Raw genomic sequence first — 25,419 nt, 5'->3', positions numbered from 1 at the left:
ATGAAGGACTGCGAGTACCAGCAGATCAGCCCCGGGGCCGCCCCGCCGCCCCTCTCCTGGGGCGCGCCGCCCCGGCCCCGCCGCGCCCCCCGGCCCGGGCCCCGGGCCCCAGCCGCCCGCCGCCGCGCCGCGCTGGAGCAGCAGTGGCAGCGGCAGCGGGAGCATCGGCCGCCGCCCGCGGCGCAAGTGGGAGGTGTTCCCGGGCCGCAACCGCTTCTACTGCGGCGGCCGCCTCATGCTGGCCGGCCACGGCGGCGTCTTCGCGCTCACGCTGCTGCTCATCCTCACCACCACGGTCCTCTTCTTCGTCTTCGAGTGAGTCCGGCGGCGCCTCGGCCCCGCCCCTTCGGAAGCCCCGACCCCTCCGGTCCCCTTCAGCGCCCTGCCGTGCACCCCTCCTGCCCAGCTCTTGCGTGGGCACGCCAGCCCCTCTAAGCCCCCGCTGGGCCCCCGTCCCTCTCCCACATCCCCGGGGGCTCCACCCTTCCCTGCACCTGCCAGCCACCTTCCCCTCCCAGCTCCTCCGGGGCCTGCGCCCTCCGCTCAGGATCTACCCCCAGGCCTTCCCAGTCCCTTTGCATATCTGTCTCTCCTCTGCCCTCCTGGGCCCTCTCCACCTACCCCCACACCTCTCCATCTTCCCTCGCCCATCTGGATGCCCCAGCCTCTGGCCGCCCCCCCATCCTTCCCTGCCTTTTCCTGGCACCCTGCCTTTGCCAGCCTCTGCCGGGAGCACCACCCTCCCATATCCCTCCACAGCCCCATCCTCTGTGCCCTCTCAGAGCCTGGCTCAGGCCTCCTGGACCTCCTTGCCCTCACCTCTCCCTCACCTCTCCTTTGGACCATCTCTTGTGCACCCCTTCTTTCCGACCCCTCCAGATGGCTTTGCTTTCTGGCCCTTCCAGACAACTTCTGAATTTCTTCCGTGTCCTTTGGCTTTATATTCCCCATCACAAATCTAGCTGCCTTCGGGCGCTGTCTGTGGTCCCCTGTTATCTCTCTATGCTCACACCTTTCCCCTTCCCTTTCCCCTCAGTCTTTTTCCCTCTAGGCCCTCAGGCAATCTTCCCAAACAGCTCTGGGCCTCTCAGGCCTCCCTCCCCTCTCCAGCACCTTCCTTAGCATCCCCAGCCCTTCCCAGCCTTCCCTCCGACTCTGCCAAGCCCCTGCCACCCCCACCTCTGACCTCCTGGTTTTCTTTGCCTTCTCAAACATTCTGGAGCATACCCCCAGTCTGTCCCACAGCAGGAACAGCTGCAGGGCCTTGTTACTTCTCCAGAGTCCAGAGTGCTTTGGTGTAACAGGTCTTATATGCCCCCGTGGGGGCTTTTGATCCCCAGTGACCCAGGATTGGCCCACACAGTATCTCCATTTTCTGGTTGGAGGAGGGGATGCTTGTCATTCTCCAGGGTCACATTTTTGTGTTGGAAGTTTTCCAGCTTGGGAAACTTGGTCTGTAGCTTGAGCCGTCTGCTGTGTGAGTCTTTGAACACACACTCACACTTCCCTTCCTTGTTCTCTCCATCTTTTGTGGTCTTCCTTAGCTGCAGTGTGATGAACAGCTCCATCTCTGGAGCCAGTGGGCCTAGTTCCAGTTCCAGTCCCAGCCCCACCACACCCCATCTGCAGACTGCGTGACCTCGGGGCAGTCCTTCCACCTCATGAGCCCCAGTGGCCTCATCTATAAAATGGGGTTGATAATAGGTCGTCATGAGTATGGCACAAGGTTATGTGTGTAAGCTTTTGACCAGGAACAAGCACTTCATGCTGGCTGCTGCTGTTAGCTGTTGTCTTCAACATAAAGCACTTCCTAAGGGCCTGTGGCCACACTAAGACTACCACAAGACATCACCCCCAGAGACCCTTTCCAGCTGCCAGATCATGTATCTGCAACCTTGGGTTTCCCCTTGAAGCACGGTGAGAACTTTGTATGAATTAGCTTCTCCCTTTCCCCCTTGCTTTGTGAGTCAGGGTGGATAACAAGTTCCAGGATAATACAGCAAGCGGAAGCCCTGGGGAGCCCCAGCCTCCAGCATGTTCCCTGAGCTGAGTTTCGGATCCATCTCACTGGGCTGACCCGCATGAGTGTTTTGAGAGTTCCTTTTCCAGTATTCCTGGGGCTGCAGCCTGGGCAGGAAGAAGTTGACCCCTGTGACCCTGCAGTGTGGGGTTCAGTCAGTTTAGAAACGGGATCTTCTCTGGGCTGCATGGGTATCTTGGCTGGTGACAGATTTGTCCCCCAGAGAAGGGAGAACGGAGGACTTCTGGGTTTGGGGAGGGCTTGTGAATCTTCTCGCCTTGTCTCTGCTCTTCCTCACTTGGGCTGGTGGAGTTGGCAGAAGGGTTTGGGTTTGGGCTGAGAGCACCCCTGGGTCTGAACTGGAGTGAAACCTCGGTAGAGACCTGGCACAAGGGAACAATGTGAGCAAGCCCACATTCTTGCATTGCTCCGGGGGAAAGGGAGATGGTCTTTTCTTGCTGAGAATGGTTTTGCTTCATTGTTTGATTTGGTAGATTATTGCACAGGGCTGACAGCAGGATGCCTGCCTTCTGCCGCACTTCCCACACCACACGGAGGCCAAAGCGCCCCTTTAATTCTAAGTCAGATCCTAGTCACCTCCTGGAATTCTCTCTGGCTCCCGAATAAGAGCCAGAGCCCTGATAATGGGCTTCCTCTCTGTCCCTCTCCTCCCACTTCCCTGCCCTCCCCCCATCCTCCTCCAGGCACATTGGCCTCCTTGCACATTCCTGCCTCAGGGCCTTTGCACTGATTGGAATAGGCTTTCTTTAGATAGTGTCAGTGGCTCATTCCCTCACTTCTCTTCCCTCCTTCCCTGACTGTCCCTGTAACATAACAAACTACTCCCCTCCCTCCTATCCCTCTTCCCAGACTGCTGATTCTCTGGAAGCACATGCCACCATCTGAATATACTACATATATACTTTCTGCCAGTTTGTTGCCTGTCTCTTCACCACAGCAGGACTTCTTTCTCCTCACTGTTGTGTCTTCAGTGCCAGGAACAGACCTGGTGTGTAGTAGACACTCAGTAGAGGAAATACTTGTTGAATGAATGCAGAGTATTTGCTGAGGGCCCGGAGGCCCCAGTCCTGTTGTTGGCTGGCTAGATAACCTTGGATGTGGCTGTAGGCCTCAGAGTCCTCCTCTGTAAAATCAGGGAGCCAGGACTTGGTGTTTCTGAGGGTTCTACAAGTCTCAGACTGTAAGTCTCTATCCCCTAAAGAGCCTGGCTTTCTATAAACTGGTCGATTGTGATGTGGGTGACACAGAGGGCCCAGCTTTGTTTGAGGCTCAGACCCAAGGACCACTCAGGTGTTTGGAGCAGAATGTGTGGTGCCATTGGAGTCCTTTTTTTTAAAGCCTTTCATGTTTTTTTTTTTTAAAGATTTTATTTATTTATTTGACAGATAGAGATCACAGGTAGACAGAGAGATAGGCAGAGAGAGAGGGGGAGGCAGGCTCCCTGCTGAGCAGAGAGCCCGATACGGGGCTCGATCCCAGAACCCTGGGATCATGACCTGAGCGGAAGGCAGAGGCTTTAACCCACTGAGCCACCCAGGTGCCGCGTCATTGGAATTCTTGATCTTGGCAGTCTCTGCTCTTCAAGGGAAGGGCCTCTCTGGAGGCTAGAGCCTCTGGCAGTGGAGGTTCTGGAAAGAGCGTGCAGATGTCCACACATCTGCTTTCCGCAGCTGTGCCAGCTCCTTGGCTGAATCTGGCCTCCCAGCAGCCTGTCATTTCCCGAGTAGCAGGCCCTCACCCCGTCAGGTGCCACTCTTGCTTTGGGAGGGAGGACAGCAGAGGACAGCGGTTAATCGTGTGGGCAGGCCTCAAAGTCAGCTCGTGCACGGGCTCTTCTCCAAACCAGCTAGGCTCGGGGACCTGAACACGCTGACCTGGGATGCCAGCCCTTGGAGGACAGTGGCAGTGCCTGGACCACGCTCTTCATCCTAACCCCCTTCCCCTCACTGACCCTTCCCATTCCTCAGATTTTAGCTTAGGCATGAGCTCCTTCAGCCAGGCTTTCCTGACTGTTGAGCTGTTTTCCTTTTCCCCATGTTAGCACACACGGTCCTGTGTGGCTCCTCTCCGTTCACAGGTCTCTTTTCCCCAGGAGCCCGGAGCCTCATGGGGGGTGGGGAACAATGCTCTTGCTCACTGCTGTTTGGGGAAGGTGTTGCCTGGCATATGGAGGACCTCGCTAAATATTTGTGGAGTGAGTGAGTGAGTGAACATTGTCATGGATGGTCAACTCAAGCGAGTTGGTAGTGGCTGCCTGAAGCTTTGTGTTTAGAAGGATTCCGAGACTGCAGCTAAGTGCAGGGGTTAAGGGTGCTGGGATCTAGATCCCTTCTCTTAGTTCAATTAAAAAAAAAAAAAAAAAAAAAGTGCTGGGATCTATTGCTCATGTCTGCTCAGAAGATCATGAGGCTCATAGGGAAAGTGCAAGGATCAATTAGTGATGTCTGCTCTAGGCACTGGCCTAGGAGCTGTCTTTCTTCCTGGATGGCTCTCTACACAGACGTGGTGCGGGAGATGTCATCTTCCGGGATGGCTCTTTGCAGAGAGATGGTGTTTCTGGGATGCCGACACCTTGCCAGGTGCTGTAACCCTGTGCCCCACGGAGCCCTCTGGGTATCTGCTCATCTCTCTCTCCCTCTCTCTCTCTAGCTGTCCCTTCCTGGCCCGCCAGCTGACCCTTGCCATCCCCATCATCGCCGCCATCCTCTTCTTCTTCGTCATGAGCTGCCTGCTGCAGACAAGTTTCACCGACCCTGGGATCCTGCCCCGGGCCACCGTCTGTGAGGCAGCCGCCCTGGAGAAACAGATCGGTGAGCCTCCGACTCTCCCAGCTCCTCACTCCTTGATTGAGAGGAGGCCTGAGTTTCTCTTCCCGCACCTTGCCAGAGACTGAGGGCATGGTAGTCAGTAAGGGAGGCTGGAGCTGACCCCAGAGTGGAAACCCGTGCTAAACCAGTGAGCAACTAAGCAAGAGACGCTGGCAAGTGCAGGCTGCGGTGGCCTCCAGCTTAGTGCTGGGTGCTCAGGGGGGCCGGGCGGGCTCTCCACCTGTCTACATGCATGATCTTATTGAATCCCTCAGTGATCCCATGAGACAAGGACTGTTGTTAGTCTCTTTCTACTATTACACTGAGTCTCACAGGAGTCAAGTAGGCGGCCCAAGATCACCCAGTAGGTGGAGGAGCTGGGATGAGATCTCATGCAGTCTGACCAGAATCTCTGCCCTTAAACATTTGTGTACTTAATCATTCTCTCAGCAGACATCGGTTGAACCCCAGTTACGTGCCAGGCCCTCTTCCAGATGCTGATGATACGGCAGTGAGCAAATAGAGGACAGTAATCCCCTGCCCTCTTGGAGCTGACGTTCCAGCAGGAGAAGGACAGTTAACAGTTAAACATCTAGGATGTCAAAGAGAAAAGCAGGGAGGAAGGATGAGAGCTGGGGGGAAGGTATATGGTTTTAAATATGATCAGGGAAGGCTCTGTGAAGGAGGTGACTTCTGAACAAGATTTGAAAAGATGAGGGACTGAGCTGCGTGGGTATCTGGAGGTATCTGGTGTAGGGAGTGGGCTCATTTAGAGTAGGCGATCTGGGAAAGCTTCTAGGAGGAGGTGGTACTTGAGAGGAGCCCTGAATGGTGTGATGGGAGCCAGTAATACGCAGTCCGGAAACAGTGAAAATGAAGCCTGGAGCAGTGGACAAGCTGATGTGTTTAAGGAACAACAGGAGGGCCGGTGTCCTAGAGAGAACCCATGCTCCCAGGCACCCAGACAGCCCTCGATTCCTCCCAGACCCGTGTGAGTCCCCCTGGGAGGCTGGGTGCTGGGGCCAGGACTTTCGTCTTGGCTTGCTGCACCCCAGCTCCTTCCTGGGGAGAAGTGACGTGGCTGTTTACGCACCTCAGGGGTTTCCGGTCTGCGGTCAGTTCCTTCCCCTAACAGGGTGGCTTCCAGACAGGCTTTTAAGCATCTAACTGGCCTTGAAGAGACCCGGTAGCCTATAGATGTCAAGAGTCCAAGGCATCCATCCCTGGAAGTTGTTCTGCTGGTTCCCTAGAGCAACTCGGGAGGGTGGGCAGGAAGGGGAAGGAGGTTCTCTTGCTCTTTGTTCTTCCTCTCATTCCTCTGTCTAGGCCTGTCCTTGGCCACACCCTGGGTCGCCGCTGTCTTCCTCCACCTGCACCAGCTTCCTCCCCCCCTTTTACCCCTAGGCTCCTTACCACTTGGCTGCCGAGACCTAACTCTGCTCCTTCCGAATCCGCCAGTCTGACCTGAGCAGTCCACCTGACAGCAGGGGAGGCCCTGCTGCCCAGCAGCAGCCCGTTTCTCCTCCCTCCAGGTCGGGGCTCATCCTGGGGCAGGATTATGCTCCGGCTCAGCCTGAGCTTGGATATCTGGCCACCTGGAATGCTCTGGCCTGCTGTGAGCAGTGTGGGTGATAATGACAGCTGTAATCCCCATGTGTGGGGAGCGCTTGACCCTGTACCGAGTGCTTCCCATCCATTATCCCCACAAATCCTCCCAGCAGCCCCGCTGTGCTGATGCAGAAACTGAGGCACGCCGGCACACGACCAGGGAGTGGACGCACGGAGACGGACTGTGTGCCTTGACTCCCAAACCCCTTGCTTTCTTTTCTGAGATGGCCTCAGGGACACATCTCCAGTCTTTGGGGGCCACGCTGTCTTCATTCTTATGTCTCAACCCAGGTATTCTGTACTCTGAGACGCTTTCATGACCTCAGATGGGCCAGACCTTACGTGACACATTCCTAGAGCTCCTTGTCCTTCTTTTCTTGGCCCTGCCACCTTGCATGGTGATTGTTACAAAGTTGTTGGGTAGGCCCAGCAGCCTCTCCCGGGTCTTGTTCACCTAGTCGGCCGCTTGGAGGGTCCAGGGATGTTGGCTAAATGGATGAGCCTCTGTAGAGGCCCTCCTTGAGTCCCCAGGTGACTGATGGAGAGATAGTTGGAACTTCTCCCAATTAGGCATTATGGCTTTAATCATGTATGTGTTAATTCTATATGCTGACTCCTGAGCACAGGGGGAGGAGGTGGGAGGCCGAAAACAAATCTGGTGTGGACCCTGCCTTCTGGTGGTTTCTAGGCTAGCTCTGTCCAAAGTGATGTATGACCACCTGCCAGTGTCCCCAAGGTGTGACCACGCCTGCAGTTGTGACCAGCTGCCCCAGGTGAGATTAGGCTTTGGAAGAGGATCGGAGAAACCAGGAGTATCTTCCGCCTGGAGGATACCGAGAGGCTTCACGGAGAGACGCCATGAGTCAAAGCTTAAAGTTTGGGTGGAATTCAGGCATGGGAATATATGTGAAGGGAGCCCTCCAGGCAGACAGACCAGAGGAGGAGAAGGCAGAGCAGGCAGGAGCAGGGACAGGCATGGAACCCCGAGAAGGCCCTGTTGGCTGGAACAGGAGGAACACTTCAGAGAATTAGAGAAGTTCTGGTTGGGGAATGGAGTGGAAATAGTCACGTGGGGCCCTAAATGTCAGGGTTGGAGACTTTCCTTTGAGAACAGCTGCCAAGCCTGGAAAGTGACATCTTTGAGACCTTTGAACTCTGAAACTTAAACAGGAGCCAGATTTGAGGGGGGCGGGCAGGAGGTGTCTAATCAGGATGAAATATATTTTCTCAAAGAGGACTAAGGTCACTAAGCCTTTTTGAGAAGGTTGGGGACCAGCTCTGAGGCGGATGGTGCTGTTCATGCAAATGTGAACTGAGGATTACCGGGGCCCATGCAAATTGTGGGCTTCTCACTTTGGCCCCATACTCCAGCAACGCCAGCCCAACAGGCTCTAGCGCAAGGCTGCCACCCTGCAAAGACTGAGGTGTGCTGACCAGCTCCTCCCAGCCTTGTGTCCTGGGAAACCCCTCAGTCATAGGCAGACCAGGGCTGTTGGTCACCCTGGTCTGAGATCTTGACTTGTCAGCTGGCGAGCCATGCAGCTGGGTCACCCTACAGGGCCATACAGAGTCCAGGTGCTCTGGAAAGTTGGAAAAGAGGTAAGCTAACATTGCCCACAAGAGGTTCCCAGTCTGAAGGGAGACGTTACTCCAAATTGGAGTAACAGACACTGACCTAGACACGTTTACAGCTCACAGAACATGCATAAAGGCTGCCTCTCCCTCCGCCATCACCCAGCAGGTCACAGAGGCAACCCATCTGTGCCAAAGTTTCTCCCTCAGGTCCTTCTGAAACCCACTGCCGTAGGGCAGACCTGCCTCGTTTGCTTGCTGGACTGGCTCTGCCGACCAGGCCCCAGCACCTGGCTTCTCCCTGCAATCACAGTTGTCTCTCCAAGACCCAGATTTGGCTCTAGCCCTCCCTGGCTTAGAATTTGGGTGACTCCCTTGTGGCCTCAGCAGCATTTCCTGAACTTTGGGCATTTGGGTCCAGCCTTTATGATTTTTGCCCTTTTTGCCTCTCATCTTGTACCTTCATTTCCTCAGTATTTTCCTTTAAGGGACTTGTGTTTAAATGTATCTTAACAAGGAAAATTTATATCACCCTTGTAAACAGAGAGCCTCTTACTCCGAATAGAACATAATCATAAAAACCAAACATAACAATGTTACAAAATTCTTGGTGGTTACAGTTGCCTGCAGAAGTAAGGCCTGATCACAGCTCTGAGGTAGTAGAAGTCAATAGTTTTCCCCTTGATGGAGTCACGGGCTTGAAAGAAAATTGAAAAGGGAATAACTTTCTGTTCACGTGAATCAGTGTTACGTGTGCTGTGGCCAGGAAACAGATCATCTTCCACCTTCTGGGAAACGAGCCCCAGGCTCAAGGCCAACCTCAGTCTACCTGCCCCTGACCCCAGGACCCCCCAGCCAGGCTGGCGCAGTCTGTGCCTGTGTTCACGCAGCCCCCCTGCCCTCTCTCCCCGGTGAGCCCGCCGGGTCATTCCTCCTGATCCGGCCTATTTGGGCCTCCCCTTTTGTTGCTTCCTTGAATACCGCCTCCTGTCCCCACCCCTGGTATCCAGTATAGACACCAGTAATACCATTAATCCACGAGCTTTTCATCTCTCATTCGCATCACTATCTCCCAAGTCTGATAGGGTTATTACCCAGTGAGGAACTGAGGCTCAGAGAGGCTAGGCAGCTTCCTCAAAGTCACAAGCCAGCAAGTGGCCAGGTCAGGTTTCACAATGAGATCAGACCGGCCCCAGAGTTACCGGACTTGACTCAACTGGGCCTCTCACGCCAACTCTGTAATTACTCACTTTACCCGCTCCCTCTGCCCTCCGGCCAAGCTCTCCTTGTGTCCTCCAGCCTGTCCCTCAGCGGTAGGTAGGTGGTGGGCGTTCCGTAAACCTCTGGAGTGAACAGAAACGGTCAGGCGGAGGTTACAGGGACCCACGGCCTGGGCACTGTAGCTGACCAAGAAGCTGGGGGGACCACAACCCTGCATGTGTTTCTTACACAGGTGGGGGCAATGGAATGCCAATTGTCAGGACCCAGCAAAGCAGGTGGCAATCCCAACCTTCCTTCGCTAAAGTCTGCTCAGTAGCTCATGCCAGCTGCCGGGGTCCCTGCCAGCCCCGGGGCTTCCGTCACAGAGCCAGCCATCAGGCTCTGCAGAATGCTGGCCTAGCCCCCTCCACTGGCTGCGGTTGGGGTGGGGAGACCCATTGCATGCCCCTGGGTGAGGGGGAAACTTTCGGAGCGAGTCATTGGCTTCTCACAGGTGTTCAGTGAGGAGGAGCCTTGCCCCTCCTGACCACATCCCCAGGGGCTTTCGAGTCCCACCTGCAAGGCAGCAGGAAGGCCTTGCTGGCGTGAAAGGGCCTTTTTACTTCTTGGGACAAAGCCCAAGGCAGAAAGCCTTGGAGAAGATCTTAGATTCCTTTCTGGCAGAGATACCATCTCTCACCATTCTTCCTTCTTTTCTTCAACAAATATTCTCTAGACTGGATGAACAAAGCAAAGGTGGTTTTTTTGTCTAGTTTAAAGGAAGCACGAGGCCCAACCTGGGGCTTGAACTCATAACCCTGAGATCAAGAGCCAGATACTCTACTGACAGCCGGCCAAACATACCTCCCCCACCCATTTTCTCCTAATTTTTATTTTAAATTTATGTTTAAATTTCATTTTTTTATAAATTTATTTTTCAAGGTTTTTGTTGTTCTCTGTCTTTTGTTTTTTTGTTTTAATGGGCTCTGTGCCATGGAGCTCAAAGCAGGGCTTGAACTCATAACCTTGAGATTAAGACCTGAGCTTGTAGGGCACCTGGGTGGCTCAGCTGTTAAGCGTCTGCCTTCCGCTCAGGTCATGATCCCAGGGTCCTGGGGTTGAGCCCTGCATCGGGCTCCCTGCTTGATAGGATGCTTGCTTCTCCGTCTCCCAGTCCCCTTGCTTGTGTTCCCTGTCTCAATGAGTCTCTGTCAAATAAGTAAATAAAAAAATAAAATCTTTAAAAAAAAAACAAACAAACCCAAGCTGAGATCAAGAGTCAGATGCTCAACCGACTGAGCCACCCAGGAGCCCCCAAATTTGACTTAATTTGATTTGATTTGAAGTAATCTCTCTACACCCAATGTGGGGCTCACACTTAAAACCCTGAGATCAAGAGTTGCGTGTTGTACTGACTGAGCCAGCCAGGAGCCCCTTAAAAATTTTTTTAAAGGAACCATATTTGACTTATCTGCATGTATTTGCCTCTTCTCCCCTCACCTGCCACCCAGGCCTTGTATACTATCGTGACATAGTACTTGGTAGTGTTTGAGAGAATGTTTGGAGGACAAGGATTCTTTTTTTTTTTTTTTAAGACTTTATTATTTGACAGAGATCACAAGTAGGCAGAGGCAGGCAGAGAGAGAGAGGAGGAAGCAGGCTCCCCGCAGAGCAGAGAGCCTGATGCGGGCCTCAATCCCAGGACCCTGGGATCATGACCTGAGCCGAAGGCAGAGGCTTTAACCCTCTGAGCCACCCAGGCGCCCCTGGAGGACAAGGATTCTAATTCCAGCCCCACCTAATACATACTAAAGCGCAGTCCGTTTCCTCATCTGTAACATGTGGGTACAGACCCCCTTGCCCAGCCCAGAGCATCTGGGCATATCAGTGTACTTTGAAAATTGCTTTTCTCTATGGAAATTTAAGAGGCTGAGCCCTGTGGTCAAGAGCAAGGGGACGGGTCCTGGCTGGGGGCAGGAGTGCGTGGAGGCGGGGTCTGAGGCAGAGGCGGGGTCTGGGGTGGAGGCCAGGTGGTGATGAGACCCATGTCCTGGGTCCGCATGGTCTGGCCTGAGAATAAACAGTGGGACAGTGGCTTGCCTTCTTCCCAGGTGGGGGCCTGTCTCCACAGTGGCATCCCTGCAAAGCCTCCTTTAGCCCAAATTGGTGAGTGCATCTGGGGACTCCCTTGCTCCAGGGGGACACTTTCTCTCCCCCGCCCCCCACTATTAGCAGCCCAAGGAAGTTGGGTGTGCAAAGCTTCACTTCCTCTTTCTCGGAGTTCTCAAGAGGAGGAAGCTTGGCTCAGGAGGCCACAGTATGCTGGTCAGAGTCCCCTCCCTGCCTGAGGGCCTGTGGGAACCCAGTGAGGATTCCAGGAAATTTTCTCCTCTTTCTTCAGGTGGGTCTATGCCTGCCCTTCACTCACAGATGAGCTGGGTTCTGAAGTTTGGTAAATAAGTTGTTTGGAATATAAGTTTTTTCATAGAAAGAATGATAATAATAATGGCTCGTGTTCATTTAGCTTTGACCCGGTGCTAGATGTTTTGCTAATAAGCTCCCTTGCTGAGTTCTTGCTTCGTCTTCCTTCACAACACTAGGAGGCAAGTTTGATGATGTCCCGTTTTCTTTTTTAGCAGTTGAGGGCGCAGAGAAGCCTCTTGACCCACCTCACGTCACTGACTGTGGTTGGGCCACGTGTCTGTCCGGCTCCAGATCTTGTGTCTGAGCCTGGAAGCCAGCCGTGGGCAGGGATGGGAGTTGGACCTGGGGCCCATGGGGTAGGGTTACAGGTTGGGTCTGGAGTAGCATCAAGAGTTTTGGAAAGAGCTGGAGAATGCTGCATGCTCGAGTGTCCCTGCATGAACTGTGTGGCAGGACTGTGACTCTAGCGCTGGGCTCAGGGCTGTCCTGTGCCGTCTCACTGAGCACTCATCACGGCCCTGTGAGACAGAGATGGTCTTCTCTCCATTTTATGGATGAGGAAACCGAGGCTCCAGGAGGTGAAGGGACTTCCTTTGGTAGCAAGTGGGTAGCAAAATCATGATCCAAACCTAGTTTTTCAGACTCCGGAGCCCGTCTCTTGTGACCCCTCTGAGGACAGCTGTTAGTAAATACTCACCAAGTGCCTGTTCCTTTCCAGGTACTGTTTCTGATCCTTCCGTAAGCCTTCTAGGCAGTTACTTGTCTGCTTTTTCAGATGCATCCACAGGCTCACAGAGGTCCAGAAACTTCCCTCAAACTTCCCTCATGGCACTAGCTCATGAATGGAAGGGTCAGGATTTGAACCCTAGGCCTGCCTAAGTCCAGAGCGCCTATTCTCTCCTCTGTGCCTGCTCCTTCATGGTTCACAGGCCCGGGAGGGCCAGTGAATTCCCCATCCCTGCCCTCAGGGGGTGTGCTGTCTAGGTGGTGAGACAGTACCACACACTGCTGTCCAATCACAGCCCCGCAGGGTGCAGGCACTCTGTGCCAGGCACAAGAGCCCCCATGGCAGCAGTGCTCGGAGAAGCTGCTGGAAGACTGGACAGGGACCAGGAGAGTCCTGGTGAACAAGGAGCAGGCAGGGGCCAGGGATTGGTTGGAAGAGGGGTAGGAAGCCAAGGCTGCAGGGACTCAGGGAGAAGAGCAGTGGGAGAAAAACCAGGAGCAGAGGTCGAGCCCAACTGTGGAGGGCTGTAGTGTCACGACAGGAAGTTGTCCTTTCTGTGGGAGGCCATTGAAGGCTTGTAACCCAAAAGGGGTAATTTAGAGAAATGTGGTGTGTGCAGGGGGGGTTGAAGGCAGAGGGGCTAGAAGCAGGGAGCCTTCTGGGGAAGCTGTTTGGTGATAGGGGCCTGGCCTCGGTTTGGGCACTGGGAGGAGAGTGAAAGACTGTGAAGGAAGATCTTGACGAGACCTAGCGACTGGCCAGGAAGGGGTAAGGGAGAAGGAACGGTGTGCAAAGGGTCTCCGAACAGTTTCCCTGTCTCTGCCCCTCACTGGCTCTGTGACCTTGGGCAACTTCACTAACCTCTCTGGTCCTCTTTTCTCATTTGTGAACTGAAGGGGTTAGAAGAGAGGCAGGCAGTGAAGGGACATTATCAAGTGTCCACTCTGTGCGAGGAACTGTGTTATATGTTCTTTGAGGTTCTTTCCAGCTCTTGGCTCATGCAGAAATAAGGAACCAGGCAGGATTATATAACACTTAATGTGACACTTTAAAAATGTACAAAAAAGGGGCACCTGGGTGGCTCAGTGGGTTAAAGCCTCTGCCTTCGGCTCAGGTCATGATCCCAGCGTCCTGGGATCAGCCCTGCATCAGGCTCTCTGCTCAGCGGGGAGCCAGCTTCCCCCTCTCTCTCTGCCTGCCTCTGCCTACTTGTGATCTCTGTGTCAAATAAATAAATAAAATCTTTTTAAAAAATGTACAAAAAGGGAACGCCTGGGTGGCTCAGTCGGTTGAGCTGCTGCCTTCGGCTCAGGTCATGATCCTGGGGTCCTGGGATCTAGTCCCACGTTGGGCTCCTTGTCCAGCAGGGAGCCTGCTTTTCTCTCTGCCTCTGCCTGCCACTCTGCCTGCTTGTGTTCTCTCTCTAACAAATAAATAAATAAAAATCTTAAAAAAAAAAATGTACAAAAAGACCTCCAACCCAAGTTTTGGAAACTTGGGTTCACATCCTGGTTCTTCCAACTTCCTAGCTGGGAGTGGCCTCAAGTATGCACTTCGCCTCACTGAAAGGTCTCCTTAACTGTATCCTGGAGGGGGTAATGATAGCCTTAGCTCCTGGGACATTCTCAGTGCTCAAGGAGACACTATGCACCGTGCTAAGCACATAGTAGGCACTCAGTGAAGCGCTGCGTCTTCCTTCCTTTCTCTTCGTAATTCTGTCCACTTCATGAGTCTTTGCTTTGTGCTACTTCCTGTATATTAACGAATTTAACCCTCACAACAACCCTATGATGAGGGTACTATTTTTTTTTAAGATTTTATTTACTTATTTGACAGAGAGAGATCACAAGTAGGCAGAGAGGCAGGCAGAGAGAGAGGGGGAAGCAGGCTCCCTGCTGAGCAAAGAGCCCGATGTGGGGCTCGATCCCAGGACCCTGGGATCATGACCTGAGCCGAAGGCAGAGGTTTTAACCCACTGAGCCACCCAGGCGCCCTGGGGGTACTATTATTACCCCCATTTCAGTGATCAAAGAAACAGGCACAGAGAGAGTAAATGATTGGCCCAGTCAGACATCTAGCAAATGATATCGTTAGGAGAAACGCAGCCAGTAAGAGGTGAGGCCAGGATGCACGCTCCATTCTACCTGTTGCTTCCACTTTACAGGTGAGAAAACCGAGGCTCAGAGACATTCCTTTGACTTCAGCATGTCACATAACCAAGGAGAAGCAAAACCAGCTTTCAGAGTGTGTCCACCATCCTCACACCCCCTGCCCTTTACCCTGCTGCCGGTTTTAAAGAAGAAATGTTCGGGTGTTTAGCTCCATTTTAGACACTTGGTGGTTGGGGGGATGGCAAGCAGCCTAGCAAGAGTCTGGTAACTGGAAAGTGAGACCCAAATCCGTTTGCTTCACTGATGCGTGCCAAGCGCCTGGAATAGTGCCTGGCACCTGGTAGGCCCCCGCGCGTAAGTTAGCGTTGGAGGCACGTGGCCAAACTGGAGGTACCATCTGGGGAGTGAATCTGGTGGAAGCAGCAGCTGGGAGCGTTGCTAAGGGCTCGGGATCACGGGCAGCCTCACGGACTCTCAAAATTCTGTCCAGGAAGGAGCCACTGCTTTGAGGACTTTGGTCCTTTGAGGCCTGGGGGACCAAGAGGCTCAGTGGGTAGAATTGTGGGCTTTTGCCTATGGCGGAGCAAGGTTCGGATTCCTGCTCGCCAGCATCTGAGCTTTGTGACCTCAGACAAGTTACTTAAACCTTTCTTTTTGATACGTTTTCCCTAAAGTGTAATGGGCTTACAAGACGTGTACAAATCCCAAGTGTTCTGTTGAATGTTCACAAACGGAACACACCCATGTAATCGGCACCCAGATCAAGAAACACTGTATGAGTGGCGTCCCACAAGCCCCCTTGTCCCTCTTTCTGTTCAGTATCGCCCCTCCAGGAGTGACCGTGATTCTGACTTCTACCACTGTAGATTACTTTCAGTTGTTTTTGAATATTTTGTGTTCTTACGTATGTGGTTTCTTCACTTTACACAACATTTATGAGATACGTAAGTATTCTCTGTGTGGTTGACGATCGTTCATTCTTTGCTGTCTAGAACTCTGTTGTGTGAATATACTACATTTTGTTAATCTGTTCCACTATTGATGGGCCTCTGGGCAGGTCCAGGTTTTGGCTGTTATAGGAGTGTTGCTGTGAACATCCCTGTACATCTTCCGGGGCACATCAAATCATGCACATTTCAGGGTGCCTGGCTGGCTCAGGGCACGCGATTCTTGATCTCGAGGCTGTGAGTTTGAGCCACATGTTGGGCATAGAGTGTACTTACAAATTTCTTTTAAAAAAAAAACATGCACATTTCCTGTTGGGGAGATACCTCAGAGTGGACTTGCTGGGGGTGCCTATGTTGAATTTCAGCGGTTGGTGCCAAATAGGTTTCCGAAGTGGTTATATGAGATTTCTAGTTGCTTTACATTTTTGCCAATACTTGATTTTTAAATGTTTTTCTTTCATTGTAGACATTCTGGTACATGTGTATAAAAAACATATGATGGTTTTTATTTGCATGTCTCTGATGACTAATGAGCATGAACACCTTTTCAAATGCTTCTTAGCCATTGGATAGCTTCTTTTATGAAATGCCTGTTTGAATCTTTTGTGCACATTTGAATTGAGTATTCTGAGCTCTTTCTTACTGACTTATAGGAATTCTTTTATATTCTGGTTACAAATCCTTTGTCCATGGTCAGATAAGCATATTGTAAATATGATTCTGCTCTGAAGGTCACTTTTTCATTCTTTTAATCAAATCTTCTTTAAGATGAATGGAAGTTCTTTTTTTTTTTTTTTTTTTTTAAGATTTTATTTATTTGTCAGAGAGAGAGAGTGTGTGCACACAAGCGGGCTCCCTGCAAGGAGCCCGATGTGGGACTCGCTCCCAGGGCCCTGGGATCATGACCTGAACTGAAGGCAGACACTTAACAGATTGAGCCACCCAGGCATCCTGTAGAGAAGTTCTTTTTTTTTTAATGTAATCTCTACACCCAACACAGGGCTTGAATTCACAACCCCGAGATCAAGTATTGTACTCTCCACCAATTGAGCCAGCCAGGTGCCCCAAACACAAGATCTTAATTTTGACGTAGTGCAATTATATCAAATCGCTCTTTTATGATTTGCTCCTTAGTTTCAGAAATCTTTGTCTACTCCAGAGTCATGAAGTTGTTCTCTTATTATTATTTTTTTTTTTAAAGATTTTATTTATTTATTTGTCAGAGAGAGAGAGGGAGAGAGAGCAAGCACAGGCAGACAGAATGGCAGGCAGAGGCAGAGGGAGAAGCAGGCTCCCTGATGAGCAAGGAGCCGGATGTGGGACTCGATCCCAGGACGCTGGGATCATGACCCGAGCCGAAGGCAGCCGCTTAACCAACTGAGCCACCCAGGCGTCCCTCTTATTATTTTTAATCCAGAACTTTTGCATTTGGAATGACAGTCTGAAATTGAATTTGCATTTGGTGGGAAATGGGGGTACAGAAACATTTTTCCCCATCTGTGTATACACAGTGGACTTAGCCCTGTTTGTTGGGAGAAAACCATCTTCCTTCATGTCACTGTGACTGTGGTGTTGACATGAACCCCTTGATCATTTACATGTCAGGTCTGTTTCTGGATTCTCTTTTCTGTTTTGTTGATCAGCATTTCTTTTTTTTTTTTTAGATTTTATTTATTTATTTGACAGAGATCACAAGTAGGCAGAGAGGCAGGCAGAGAGAGAGAGAGGAGGAAGCAGGCTCCCCGCTGAGCAGAGTCTGATGCGGGGCTCAATGCGGGGCTCAATCCCAGTCAGGACCCTGGGATCATGATCTGAGCTGAAGGCAGAGGCTTTAACCCACTGAGCCACCCAGGCGCCCTGGTCAGCATTTCCACCCTTGCACCCAAACCAGGCCCTTCTTCAGTACTAGTGCTTTATCATTCTTTTTTTTTTTTTTTAATTTTATTTATTTATTTGACAGAGATCACAAGTAGGCAGAGAGTCAGGCAGAGAGAGAGGAGGAAGTAGGCTCCCTGCTGAGCAGAGAGCCCCATGTGGGACTTGTTCCCAGGACCCTGGGATCATGACCTGAGCTGAAGGCAGAGGCTTTAACCCACTGAGCCACCCAGGCGCCCCGTATCATTAGTCTTGATATCTAGTCATGTAGGTCCTTTAGCTTTTCCCTTCAGGAATGCCTTGGCTATTCTTTGTTCTTTGCATTTCTGTATAAATTTTAGATTGAATTTGTCAGTTTCATTCCCCTCCACCCCAAAAAACATACTGGGATTTTTGACTGGCATTATGTAAATGTACAGGTTGATTTAGGGAGAATAAATCCTTTTCTAATGCTGAGTTTTTTAACCCATGAATACAATATATTTCTGCATTTCATTACCTCTTAAAATTTTTATTATGAAAAATTTCAAACATACAGAAAAGTGGGAAATACAATGAATTTCTGCATGTTCACCATCTAGATTCAATAGTTGTTCTTAGTGTCTCTTATTTGTATCATATATACTTAAGAATTATTTTTTCTTTAATTTTTTTAAAGATTTTTTTTTTTTAAGATTTTTAAGTAATCTCTATACCTGCCATGGGGCTAGAACTCACAGTCCTGAGATCAAGAGTCACATGCCCTTCTGACTGAGCCAGCCAGGTGCCCCTGTACTTATGATTCTTATTAAGCCATTTCATAGTAAATCATAGACATTATAGACACTTTATCCATAAATACTTCAACATGTATCTTCAAAATCTAGAGACAGCCTCCCACATGGCCACAATTCCTTTATGACAGCTAGGAAAATTAATAGTTCCCAAATTTCTAATATCTCTAAGTCTTCCCAGGGCTCCTTCTCAAAGTCGTGTAAAGCCAGCGCTGTGAGAGCCAGTGTGTAAAGCTTTAGCACGGGGCTTGGCACACAGCTGCTTTCGGCAGGTGGTTGTGGATCTTAGTATCTGTCCCTGCCTTGGGCCCGCATTTTATCCCAGTGGCTTGTTCCCAGGAAGTGGTTTCCCTAAGGCTTCTCTTGTCCCTGCGAGGCAACAGCGGGTTACCCACCCCCCCGAGCTGGCGCTTCTGGCTCCGGGCTTGAACATCCCCCATCTTCCTCTCCTCCCATCCTCAGATAACACAGGCAGTTCCACGTACCGGCCACCACCTCGGACCCGGGAGGTGATGATCAACGGGCAGATGGTCAAGTTGAAGTATTGCTTCACCTGCAAGATGTTTCGGCCACCCCGGACCTCACACTGCAGTGTCTGTGACAACTGTGTGGGTAAGTGGGAGGCAGCAGGGAGCCCTGGAGACAGGGGAGTCGCTCACGGGGGTGGGGCTCTGTCTGAATCATCCAGAGGTGGGCAGGAAGTCTGGTGCACCCAGATTTGCCCTGACTAAGGAGGGGCTGTAGGGAGAGGCGCAGAGTGTGACCAGTGGTATCTTGGCTTCGGCCCAGGATTGGTAGATTCCTGGAATCCCCCAGATTCTGCCAGAAAGAGAGTGGTTTGCTATCCCGTGGCCTAGGGCCAGCGATTCCATATGACTTTGATCTGATTCCCAGGGTCTGGGAGGGACAAGAATCTGGGAACAGAGTTCAAGCTGATAAGGTGGAGAGGCTGAGCCAGGATTGGAAACTCCTGACCCACCACTGCAGTTGTTGCTGGGGAACCAGAGGCTGTTTTGTCTGGTCTCTGTGCCCGTCAGAGGCCCAGCGGCCCTGACAAGGACTGAAGGTGTGCCCCTGGGAGGCTGTCATAAGGGAAATGCTATGCAGGAGGACCCAGGCAAGCTGAGCCATGGTGACTCTGCACAGTCCCTAGGCAGTGAGCTCCTCACATTAGCTCAGCACTCCCCAAGTGACGGAACAGCAGGGAACACCCATGACAGTAGGCGGGGAGGGGGTGACTCAGTGAGCGTTACTCATCCCCGAGAATCCGCCCCACCCGCCCCCTGTGAAGAGTGCTGGCCCTGGTGTGAGGCCTGCAGTGGGCTTGTCATTCATATTCTCACAGAGGACTTTCCTTACCAGTCTGGGCGTGATCCCCTGCCCTGGGGACATAGTGAGCTGGCGTGAGCTCAGCCCTCTGCTTGAGCCTCTCATGCCAGCCTGCCACAAGTGACAGAGTAGGCCGGCCCCTCCCTGGGCCTCTAGTTCTAGAACAAGGAATGGGGATCATTGGTCCATGTGGCCAGGGTCATAGGCCAGGCAACAAGTACTTTTTTGTGGATCTTTGTACCAGGCACTGCTGGACCCTGAGGATCAGCTCAGTGTGAGGCCAAAACAGGCCCCCTCATGGAGTCTACAGTCGAGCAGGGGTCCTTGGGCAGGCCACTTATTATAAATAAGTATGAAAACACACGGGCTAAGAGCTGCAAAAAATAAGTCACGGGGCGGATAACAGAGCCCTCCCCCGTCTGGGATCAGAGGAGGCTTTCGTAAGGAAGTGGCTTTGTAGCTGAGACATGATATCCATGGTATGAGACATGCAGCTTAACCAGGTGAAGAGACCAAGAATGTGAGGCACTAGGAACCTGTGCAGAAAGGTCCAGAAGTGGGGGGCGTCCAAGGACCTGTGAGTGGGCTGTTGCAGAGAGAGTCGGGAGGAGGAAAACCCCAGCTGTGGCGGGCGGCCTCTAAGCACCTGTGTCGGTTGCGGGCCAGGCACACTAACCCATCTCCCCTGGCCCTTTTCCAGAACGGTTTGACCATCACTGTCCCTGGGTGGGCAACTGTGTGGGGAGACGGAACTACCGCTTCTTCTATGCGTTTATTCTCTCCCTCTCATTCCTGACGGCCTTCATCTTCGCCTGTGTGGTCACCCACCTGACGCTGCGTGAGTGGGGGCTGGGAGTGGGAGGGAGAAGGGAGGGGCGGGCCAGCAAGCTCGGCCAAGTCAAGGGGCTGCGGTCACCATCTCTCTGAGCTGTGCCCTGTCCTGTTTTTTTCTTCCCCAGGCTCTCAGGGAAGCAACTTCCTCTCCACTCTGAAGGAGACACCAGCAAGATATCCTTTGTCAGCTGGTGGGAACAAGGCCCCCTCACTGGGGTGGGTCCCCACACCTCCTGGAAACAGAGGGGAATGGTGTAGAGCCAGAGCTTGTCCTCAAGAATAATCCGCTGTCCCAGCTGCTTCTGCTCCCACCCAGGCTAGAACTGATCCTCAGTGGCCTGATCAGGGGGCTGGGGTGGCCGAGAACTCTCAGGAGCCACAGTCCCTATCTTCCCTTAAGACACCAAGCTCCCTGGACTGTGTCCTGTGTGGGTTTCTTGGTGCCTGGAATCCTCATTTCCCTCTGCTATCCATCACCCATTCTGCCCTTAAAGGGGCTCCCAAGCCCTCCATAGGGACCAGGAGGTGATCCTGCTGAGAAGTGGTGAGTGGACAGGAAGGTTACAAACTCCCTTTCTTTCTAAGGAAATAGCTCATGGAAGGATAGGGGAGAAAGGTGGGGTGTGGCCAGCTCCCAGGCTCAAGGGAGGCTCCCAGCTCTGTCCCCATGTGGGTCCTTGACCACCCTGCTCACTGTGCTGGAGTTGGTGATCTGCTTCTTCTCCATCTGGTCCATCCTGGGCCTCTCAGGGTTTCATACTTACCTCGTCGCCTCCAACCTGACAACTAACGAAGACGTGAGTAGGGCTGAAGCCACCCCCATGCCTGGGCAGGGTCCTGGGAAGGAGGCAGGGTGAGGGGGCCTGTGGCGGCCACAGTGCCCCTGACTCTCGGGCTACTGGGGTCACACGGGTGGAGACGGAAGGCCGCCAGATGTTGCCTTCCAGTGCCCATGGCTTGGCCCTGGGAGACCCAATGCAGGCTTCTAAGGCCCCCACGTGCCTCGGGCCCTTGGCACGGGCTTTCTCGCTAACCCAGAGGCAGTGCTGCCCTGTAAGCCATTACACTGGCCAGTGTGTGACCGTTTCCAGAGTTCTTTTGGGTTCCTTTTGCCAACTCTGAGGCAGAAAGAAAAGGGATGCTTTTCTCCCGTTTGATGGCTGAGTGACTTGCTCCAAGGTCACACAGCTGGAAAGGGACACAGCCAGGGTCATGGCCGGAAGCCAAGGCTGGGCTTTGCTGTGCCCCCACCACACTGCCCTTAGAGCCAGAAGAGCTGTGACGGTTGTCAAGGTATCTGTGGGGCTCCCTTATTGAGGGGGACAGTGAGGACAGGACCATGAGGCTGTCTTGCAGATCTCCACCAGCAAGCATTGTTTGAGCACCCCTTGTATGCCTAGCCCTGGGCTGGCCCTGACGTCCCCTTCCTGGTCTCGCAAACAGTAAGAAAGCAAACGAGAGCATCTGTGCCCAGGCCGCCATCACATACTGCTCAGAGGCCTGTGACCAACAGAAAGTACATTTTTTCTCCTCAGCCTCTCATTCCGGGAAACAAAACTGAGCACTCCTGTTGGGGGATCGTGTGCTGGGTGACTGGTACCAAGCAGAAATGACCTCAGCCAGCATCTCCCAAGGCAGTCTCTAGATCTTCGGCATGTTCCTAGGGGTTAAGTGGAAAGATGTGTGATGGACAAATAAGTTTGGAAAACTCTGGGTTAAAGCCAAGCAGGTGTCCTTCCTTGCTAAACTCCCCGGGGCCTTTGATAGCTGGCTTCGCGAATCTAGAGACGGGCAGGATTTCATCGAATGCTCCACTGATGGTATCTGAGTTCCCTACTTTTCAAATGAGGACTGAGATCCAGAGAAGTGGCCTGCCCAGGGTCATCAGTGTGTCGGCAGCAGGGCCAGTGTTCGCGGGCAGGTCAGCCTGAGCCCTGGCCCCTTGCACGACCTTCACTCGTGGGTGGCTGGCCAGAGAAGAGAGGCTGCACCCAGAAGGTTGCCTTTGGAGACTTCTCTGGCTGGGCTGTGTTTTCTGTTCTGATTAGGGCTTCTTCCTCTCTGCCAGGGCCCCCCCACATCCAGCAGTCCCCCACACTCACTGAACAGCCCGGGTTAAAGGCACATTCCCTCCAGTAATCTATCCAGAGCTGGCTTCAGAATTCACCAGTTTTTCCCAGCCTCTAGGAAATGGAAAGCAAATGGAAGCAAAAGGAGGTACCTGACTCAGACCTCCTTCCTGCTGGCAGATCAAAGGCTCGTGGTCCAGCAAGAGGGGCGGTGAGGCCTCCGTCAATCCCTACAGCCATAAAAGTATTATCACCAACTGCTGTGCTGTGCTCTGCGGCCCCCTACCTCCCAGGTAAGCCAGGGTGCCAGAGAGAGGTCGCAGGGCCTGGCCTGGCCAGTGCGGGGCAGCCCTGTGAGTTCACAGCTCTCAAAGAGGTTCTGGAAGCAGCAGACCTCTCCTCACACCACAGAAACCCTCTGTCCACCATCCCCTGCAGAGTGCACTCAAGGCGTTTGTCACATAAAAGAATTCTATGTGATTGTTAATCACATATGCTCATTGTAGAAAAAAAATTAAGTGTAAAATATTAAGAAGAAGAATATTAGATATCCTGGTTATCTTATTCGCCAGGGATCACCACGACAAATGTTTTGGCCACCTTGAGCAACCCCTCCCTTCTGGTGCTGATGGCCTCCATGGTCCCTCCTGGCAGGAAGAGCCCTGGTGGCTCAAGCCCACTGGGCAGTGCCCCTCTGTCTTCACACCAGGGGGCACCAGAGTGCCAGAACAGGAGTTAAGTTGCAGTGGCTCCTGCGGATGGAGACTTCACACACTGATCACCCGAGCCCCCCCCCCTCCGCTTCTCCTATCATGCTTGCGATGGCAGGGCCAGTAACAGTGGGCATCTCACTCTTTGATCCTGCTCTTCCCCTTCACCGCAGCCTGGCTCTGTGGCAGCCAGATGGCAAAATGGGCCGCTTGGAATGAAGAGTGTATAAATCCAGTGGCCAAAACCAGGTGTCCAGAGTGCAGAGAGGGCCTTTCTGGAAGGAAAGGGTCTTGAACCCTCAACTGGAGATCAGCTCCCCTTTCTCAGGCTTTGTAGGACTGGATCTTTCCTTGGCTGGGAAATGGACTCTACCACTCAGCCCCCAGCCTGGATCACTGGTATTGGGCAGGGGCCCTCACGTGTCCCCTCTTGTGTTTTGGAAGCCTGATTGACCGAAGGGGATTTGTGGAGCCCGACACCGTGTTGCCCTCGCCCATCAGGAGCGATGAGCCAGCCTGTGGAGCCAAGCCCGACGCCAGCATGGTAGGAGGCCACCCCTGACCTGGGCTCATACTCGCCACCTGCTGGCCTGTCCACCCCTCCGCACTCACCTGCCGCCCTCCACACCTGCCGGGACCCTCCCCATTCCACCCAAGGGAAGCAGAGCTGCCAAAGACTCTCGTATTTATTTCCCACCCTGCGTGGCTTTCCCCACACTTCCATGGCTGTACCCTCTGCTCCCCAAACCCAAGTTCCCACAGCCTTGGGCCCGAGATGCCCCCCAGCTGATTAGTGGCAGGAGTGACAGGAGAGAGAGGCCAGGGACCCTGAGGCTGCGAGGGGATGTTGCCAAGTCTCTGGCTGTGCCAGAGCAAGCCTCTAGTGAGTGAGGGAGCCGACTGAGTGCGATACCTCCCAGGTGGGGGCGCTGCTGGGCTCTGCTCAGCCCGGGGCCTGGGGGTGAAGCGGGACCCAGGAGCATTCTGCTCTGGACAGCAGACTATAGAAGATGCCTCCTCTGTGGGCTGCTGTGGTGTGTGGGCTCCTTCATTCCTTCTGTGATGATCATTGTTCTTTCTTCTATTTTTGTTCTTGTTTTCTGTATGGAGTTGGCCAATAGGATAGAACTGGGGGTACAGATAGAAAGGGCAGAGGTGGGGGCAGGTGGGCTACAGCCTGTGTCAGAGGAAGCGACACCAGCCAGCCAGGTACCCAAAACCTCAGCTCCTGCATGGTCCTGGGCCGCACGCTAGGAACTGGGGGCCTTGACCTCTCACTACCCATGGCGGGTTTCTCTAAGAGATCCCAGTCTGGCCCCCTATCTCTCTCCCAAGTCAGTTCTTGGGCTGGGCAGTTGTATTCATGCTGGCAATACTTGAAATGGGTTTATTAATGCTGGGTATTTTGCACAATTTTATAGACCTCTTTTCTACGTAGCATTTTTTAAACGGAAGAAGAAAAAAGTCAGCCACGTTGCTATCTGTGTAGTGCCAGGTTAAGGATTATCAGAAGGCAAGTTGGTTTTAATAAATTTATAAGAGAACTTCTGGCTGTGAATGTGTGAGTGTGAGTGTGTGTGTGTTCGCATGTGCTCTTGTACGAATGTGGCTGGCTCCCACTTCCCTACATCCCCTAGGCTGCCCCTCTCCCCACCATCCCCCTCCAGTGTCAGCCAGCAGCAGCAGGAGCCGCCTGAGCCGGAGGCCACAGGGATCCCGTGCCTTGATCACAGGAGCCCCCTGGGTTCCCCCCGAAACTCAGGAAACTCAGCCCCCTTCCTCCTGTCTTTGCTTCCTCTTCGGACATTAGGAAGCCTGGGACCTGCCCAGACAGGCTGAGGCTGGGCGTGGTGGATGGGGTAATGGCTATGGGGAGCGGCTGCCGTTCTATAAGCCACACTCCCTCCTCTGGGCTCTGAGTATGGGACCTAGTGCCAGTGGCCAGAAGACAGGGAGTCTCTGCCAACTGGAGGACCCCATCCAGAGAAAAGGGAGGAAAGAGCAGGGTGGTCTAAGAGGCAAGTGAAGTTTGGCCTAAATCTGGGTCAGAAGCTCAAAGGACGTCTCTTCTCTGCTGGAAATTATAGCTTTTTGTCGAAATAGATAGGAAATTGTCCCACCCCCTCCTTGGCCCTTCAGGTGGCCCGAAGCCCTTGGAAACCGATGAGGAAGTCCTCGCGTCTTGCCCTTCCTTGCTGCAAAGGCTAATGGGTCACAGGCAGCTGAGAAATGGCAACCCCAGAGGGTCCCCTCTGGTCCCCTAGTGTCAGGACCCTGGGCCAGGCTACAGTGGGGAGGGAGCTGGCTAGAGGAGGGGACTCCCACGTGCCTTTTATTTAAGCCAGTATTCTTTGTTCCTGCTTGTAATAAAATTTTTGTTTTTAAGAGTTGA

The 25,419-nt window shown here is 52.8% G+C and overlaps 1 protein-coding gene across 1 annotated transcript; it reads left to right on the top strand.

Moving 5' to 3' along the window:
* LOC111154759 (zinc finger DHHC-type containing 18) lies at positions 1 to 25,419 on the top strand. The gene is given in 9 exon segments (XM_022514652.1): positions 1 to 50; positions 52 to 315; positions 4,691 to 4,851; positions 18,548 to 18,697; positions 20,115 to 20,252; positions 20,374 to 20,422; positions 20,943 to 21,045; positions 22,498 to 22,610; positions 23,472 to 25,419. Coding segments are annotated over 9 exon segments (1,146 nt in total). The 3' UTR covers positions 23,590 to 25,419.

Source organism: Enhydra lutris, unplaced genomic scaffold (genome assembly GCF_002288905.1).
Source record: "Enhydra lutris kenyoni isolate GAN:26980312 unplaced genomic scaffold, ASM228890v2 scaffoldscaffold38, whole genome shotgun sequence".
Lineage (NCBI taxonomy): Eukaryota > Metazoa > Chordata > Mammalia > Carnivora > Mustelidae > Enhydra > Enhydra lutris.
The sequence above is the reverse complement of the archived record's forward strand: the minus strand, read 5'-3'. Positions and strand labels throughout refer to the sequence as shown.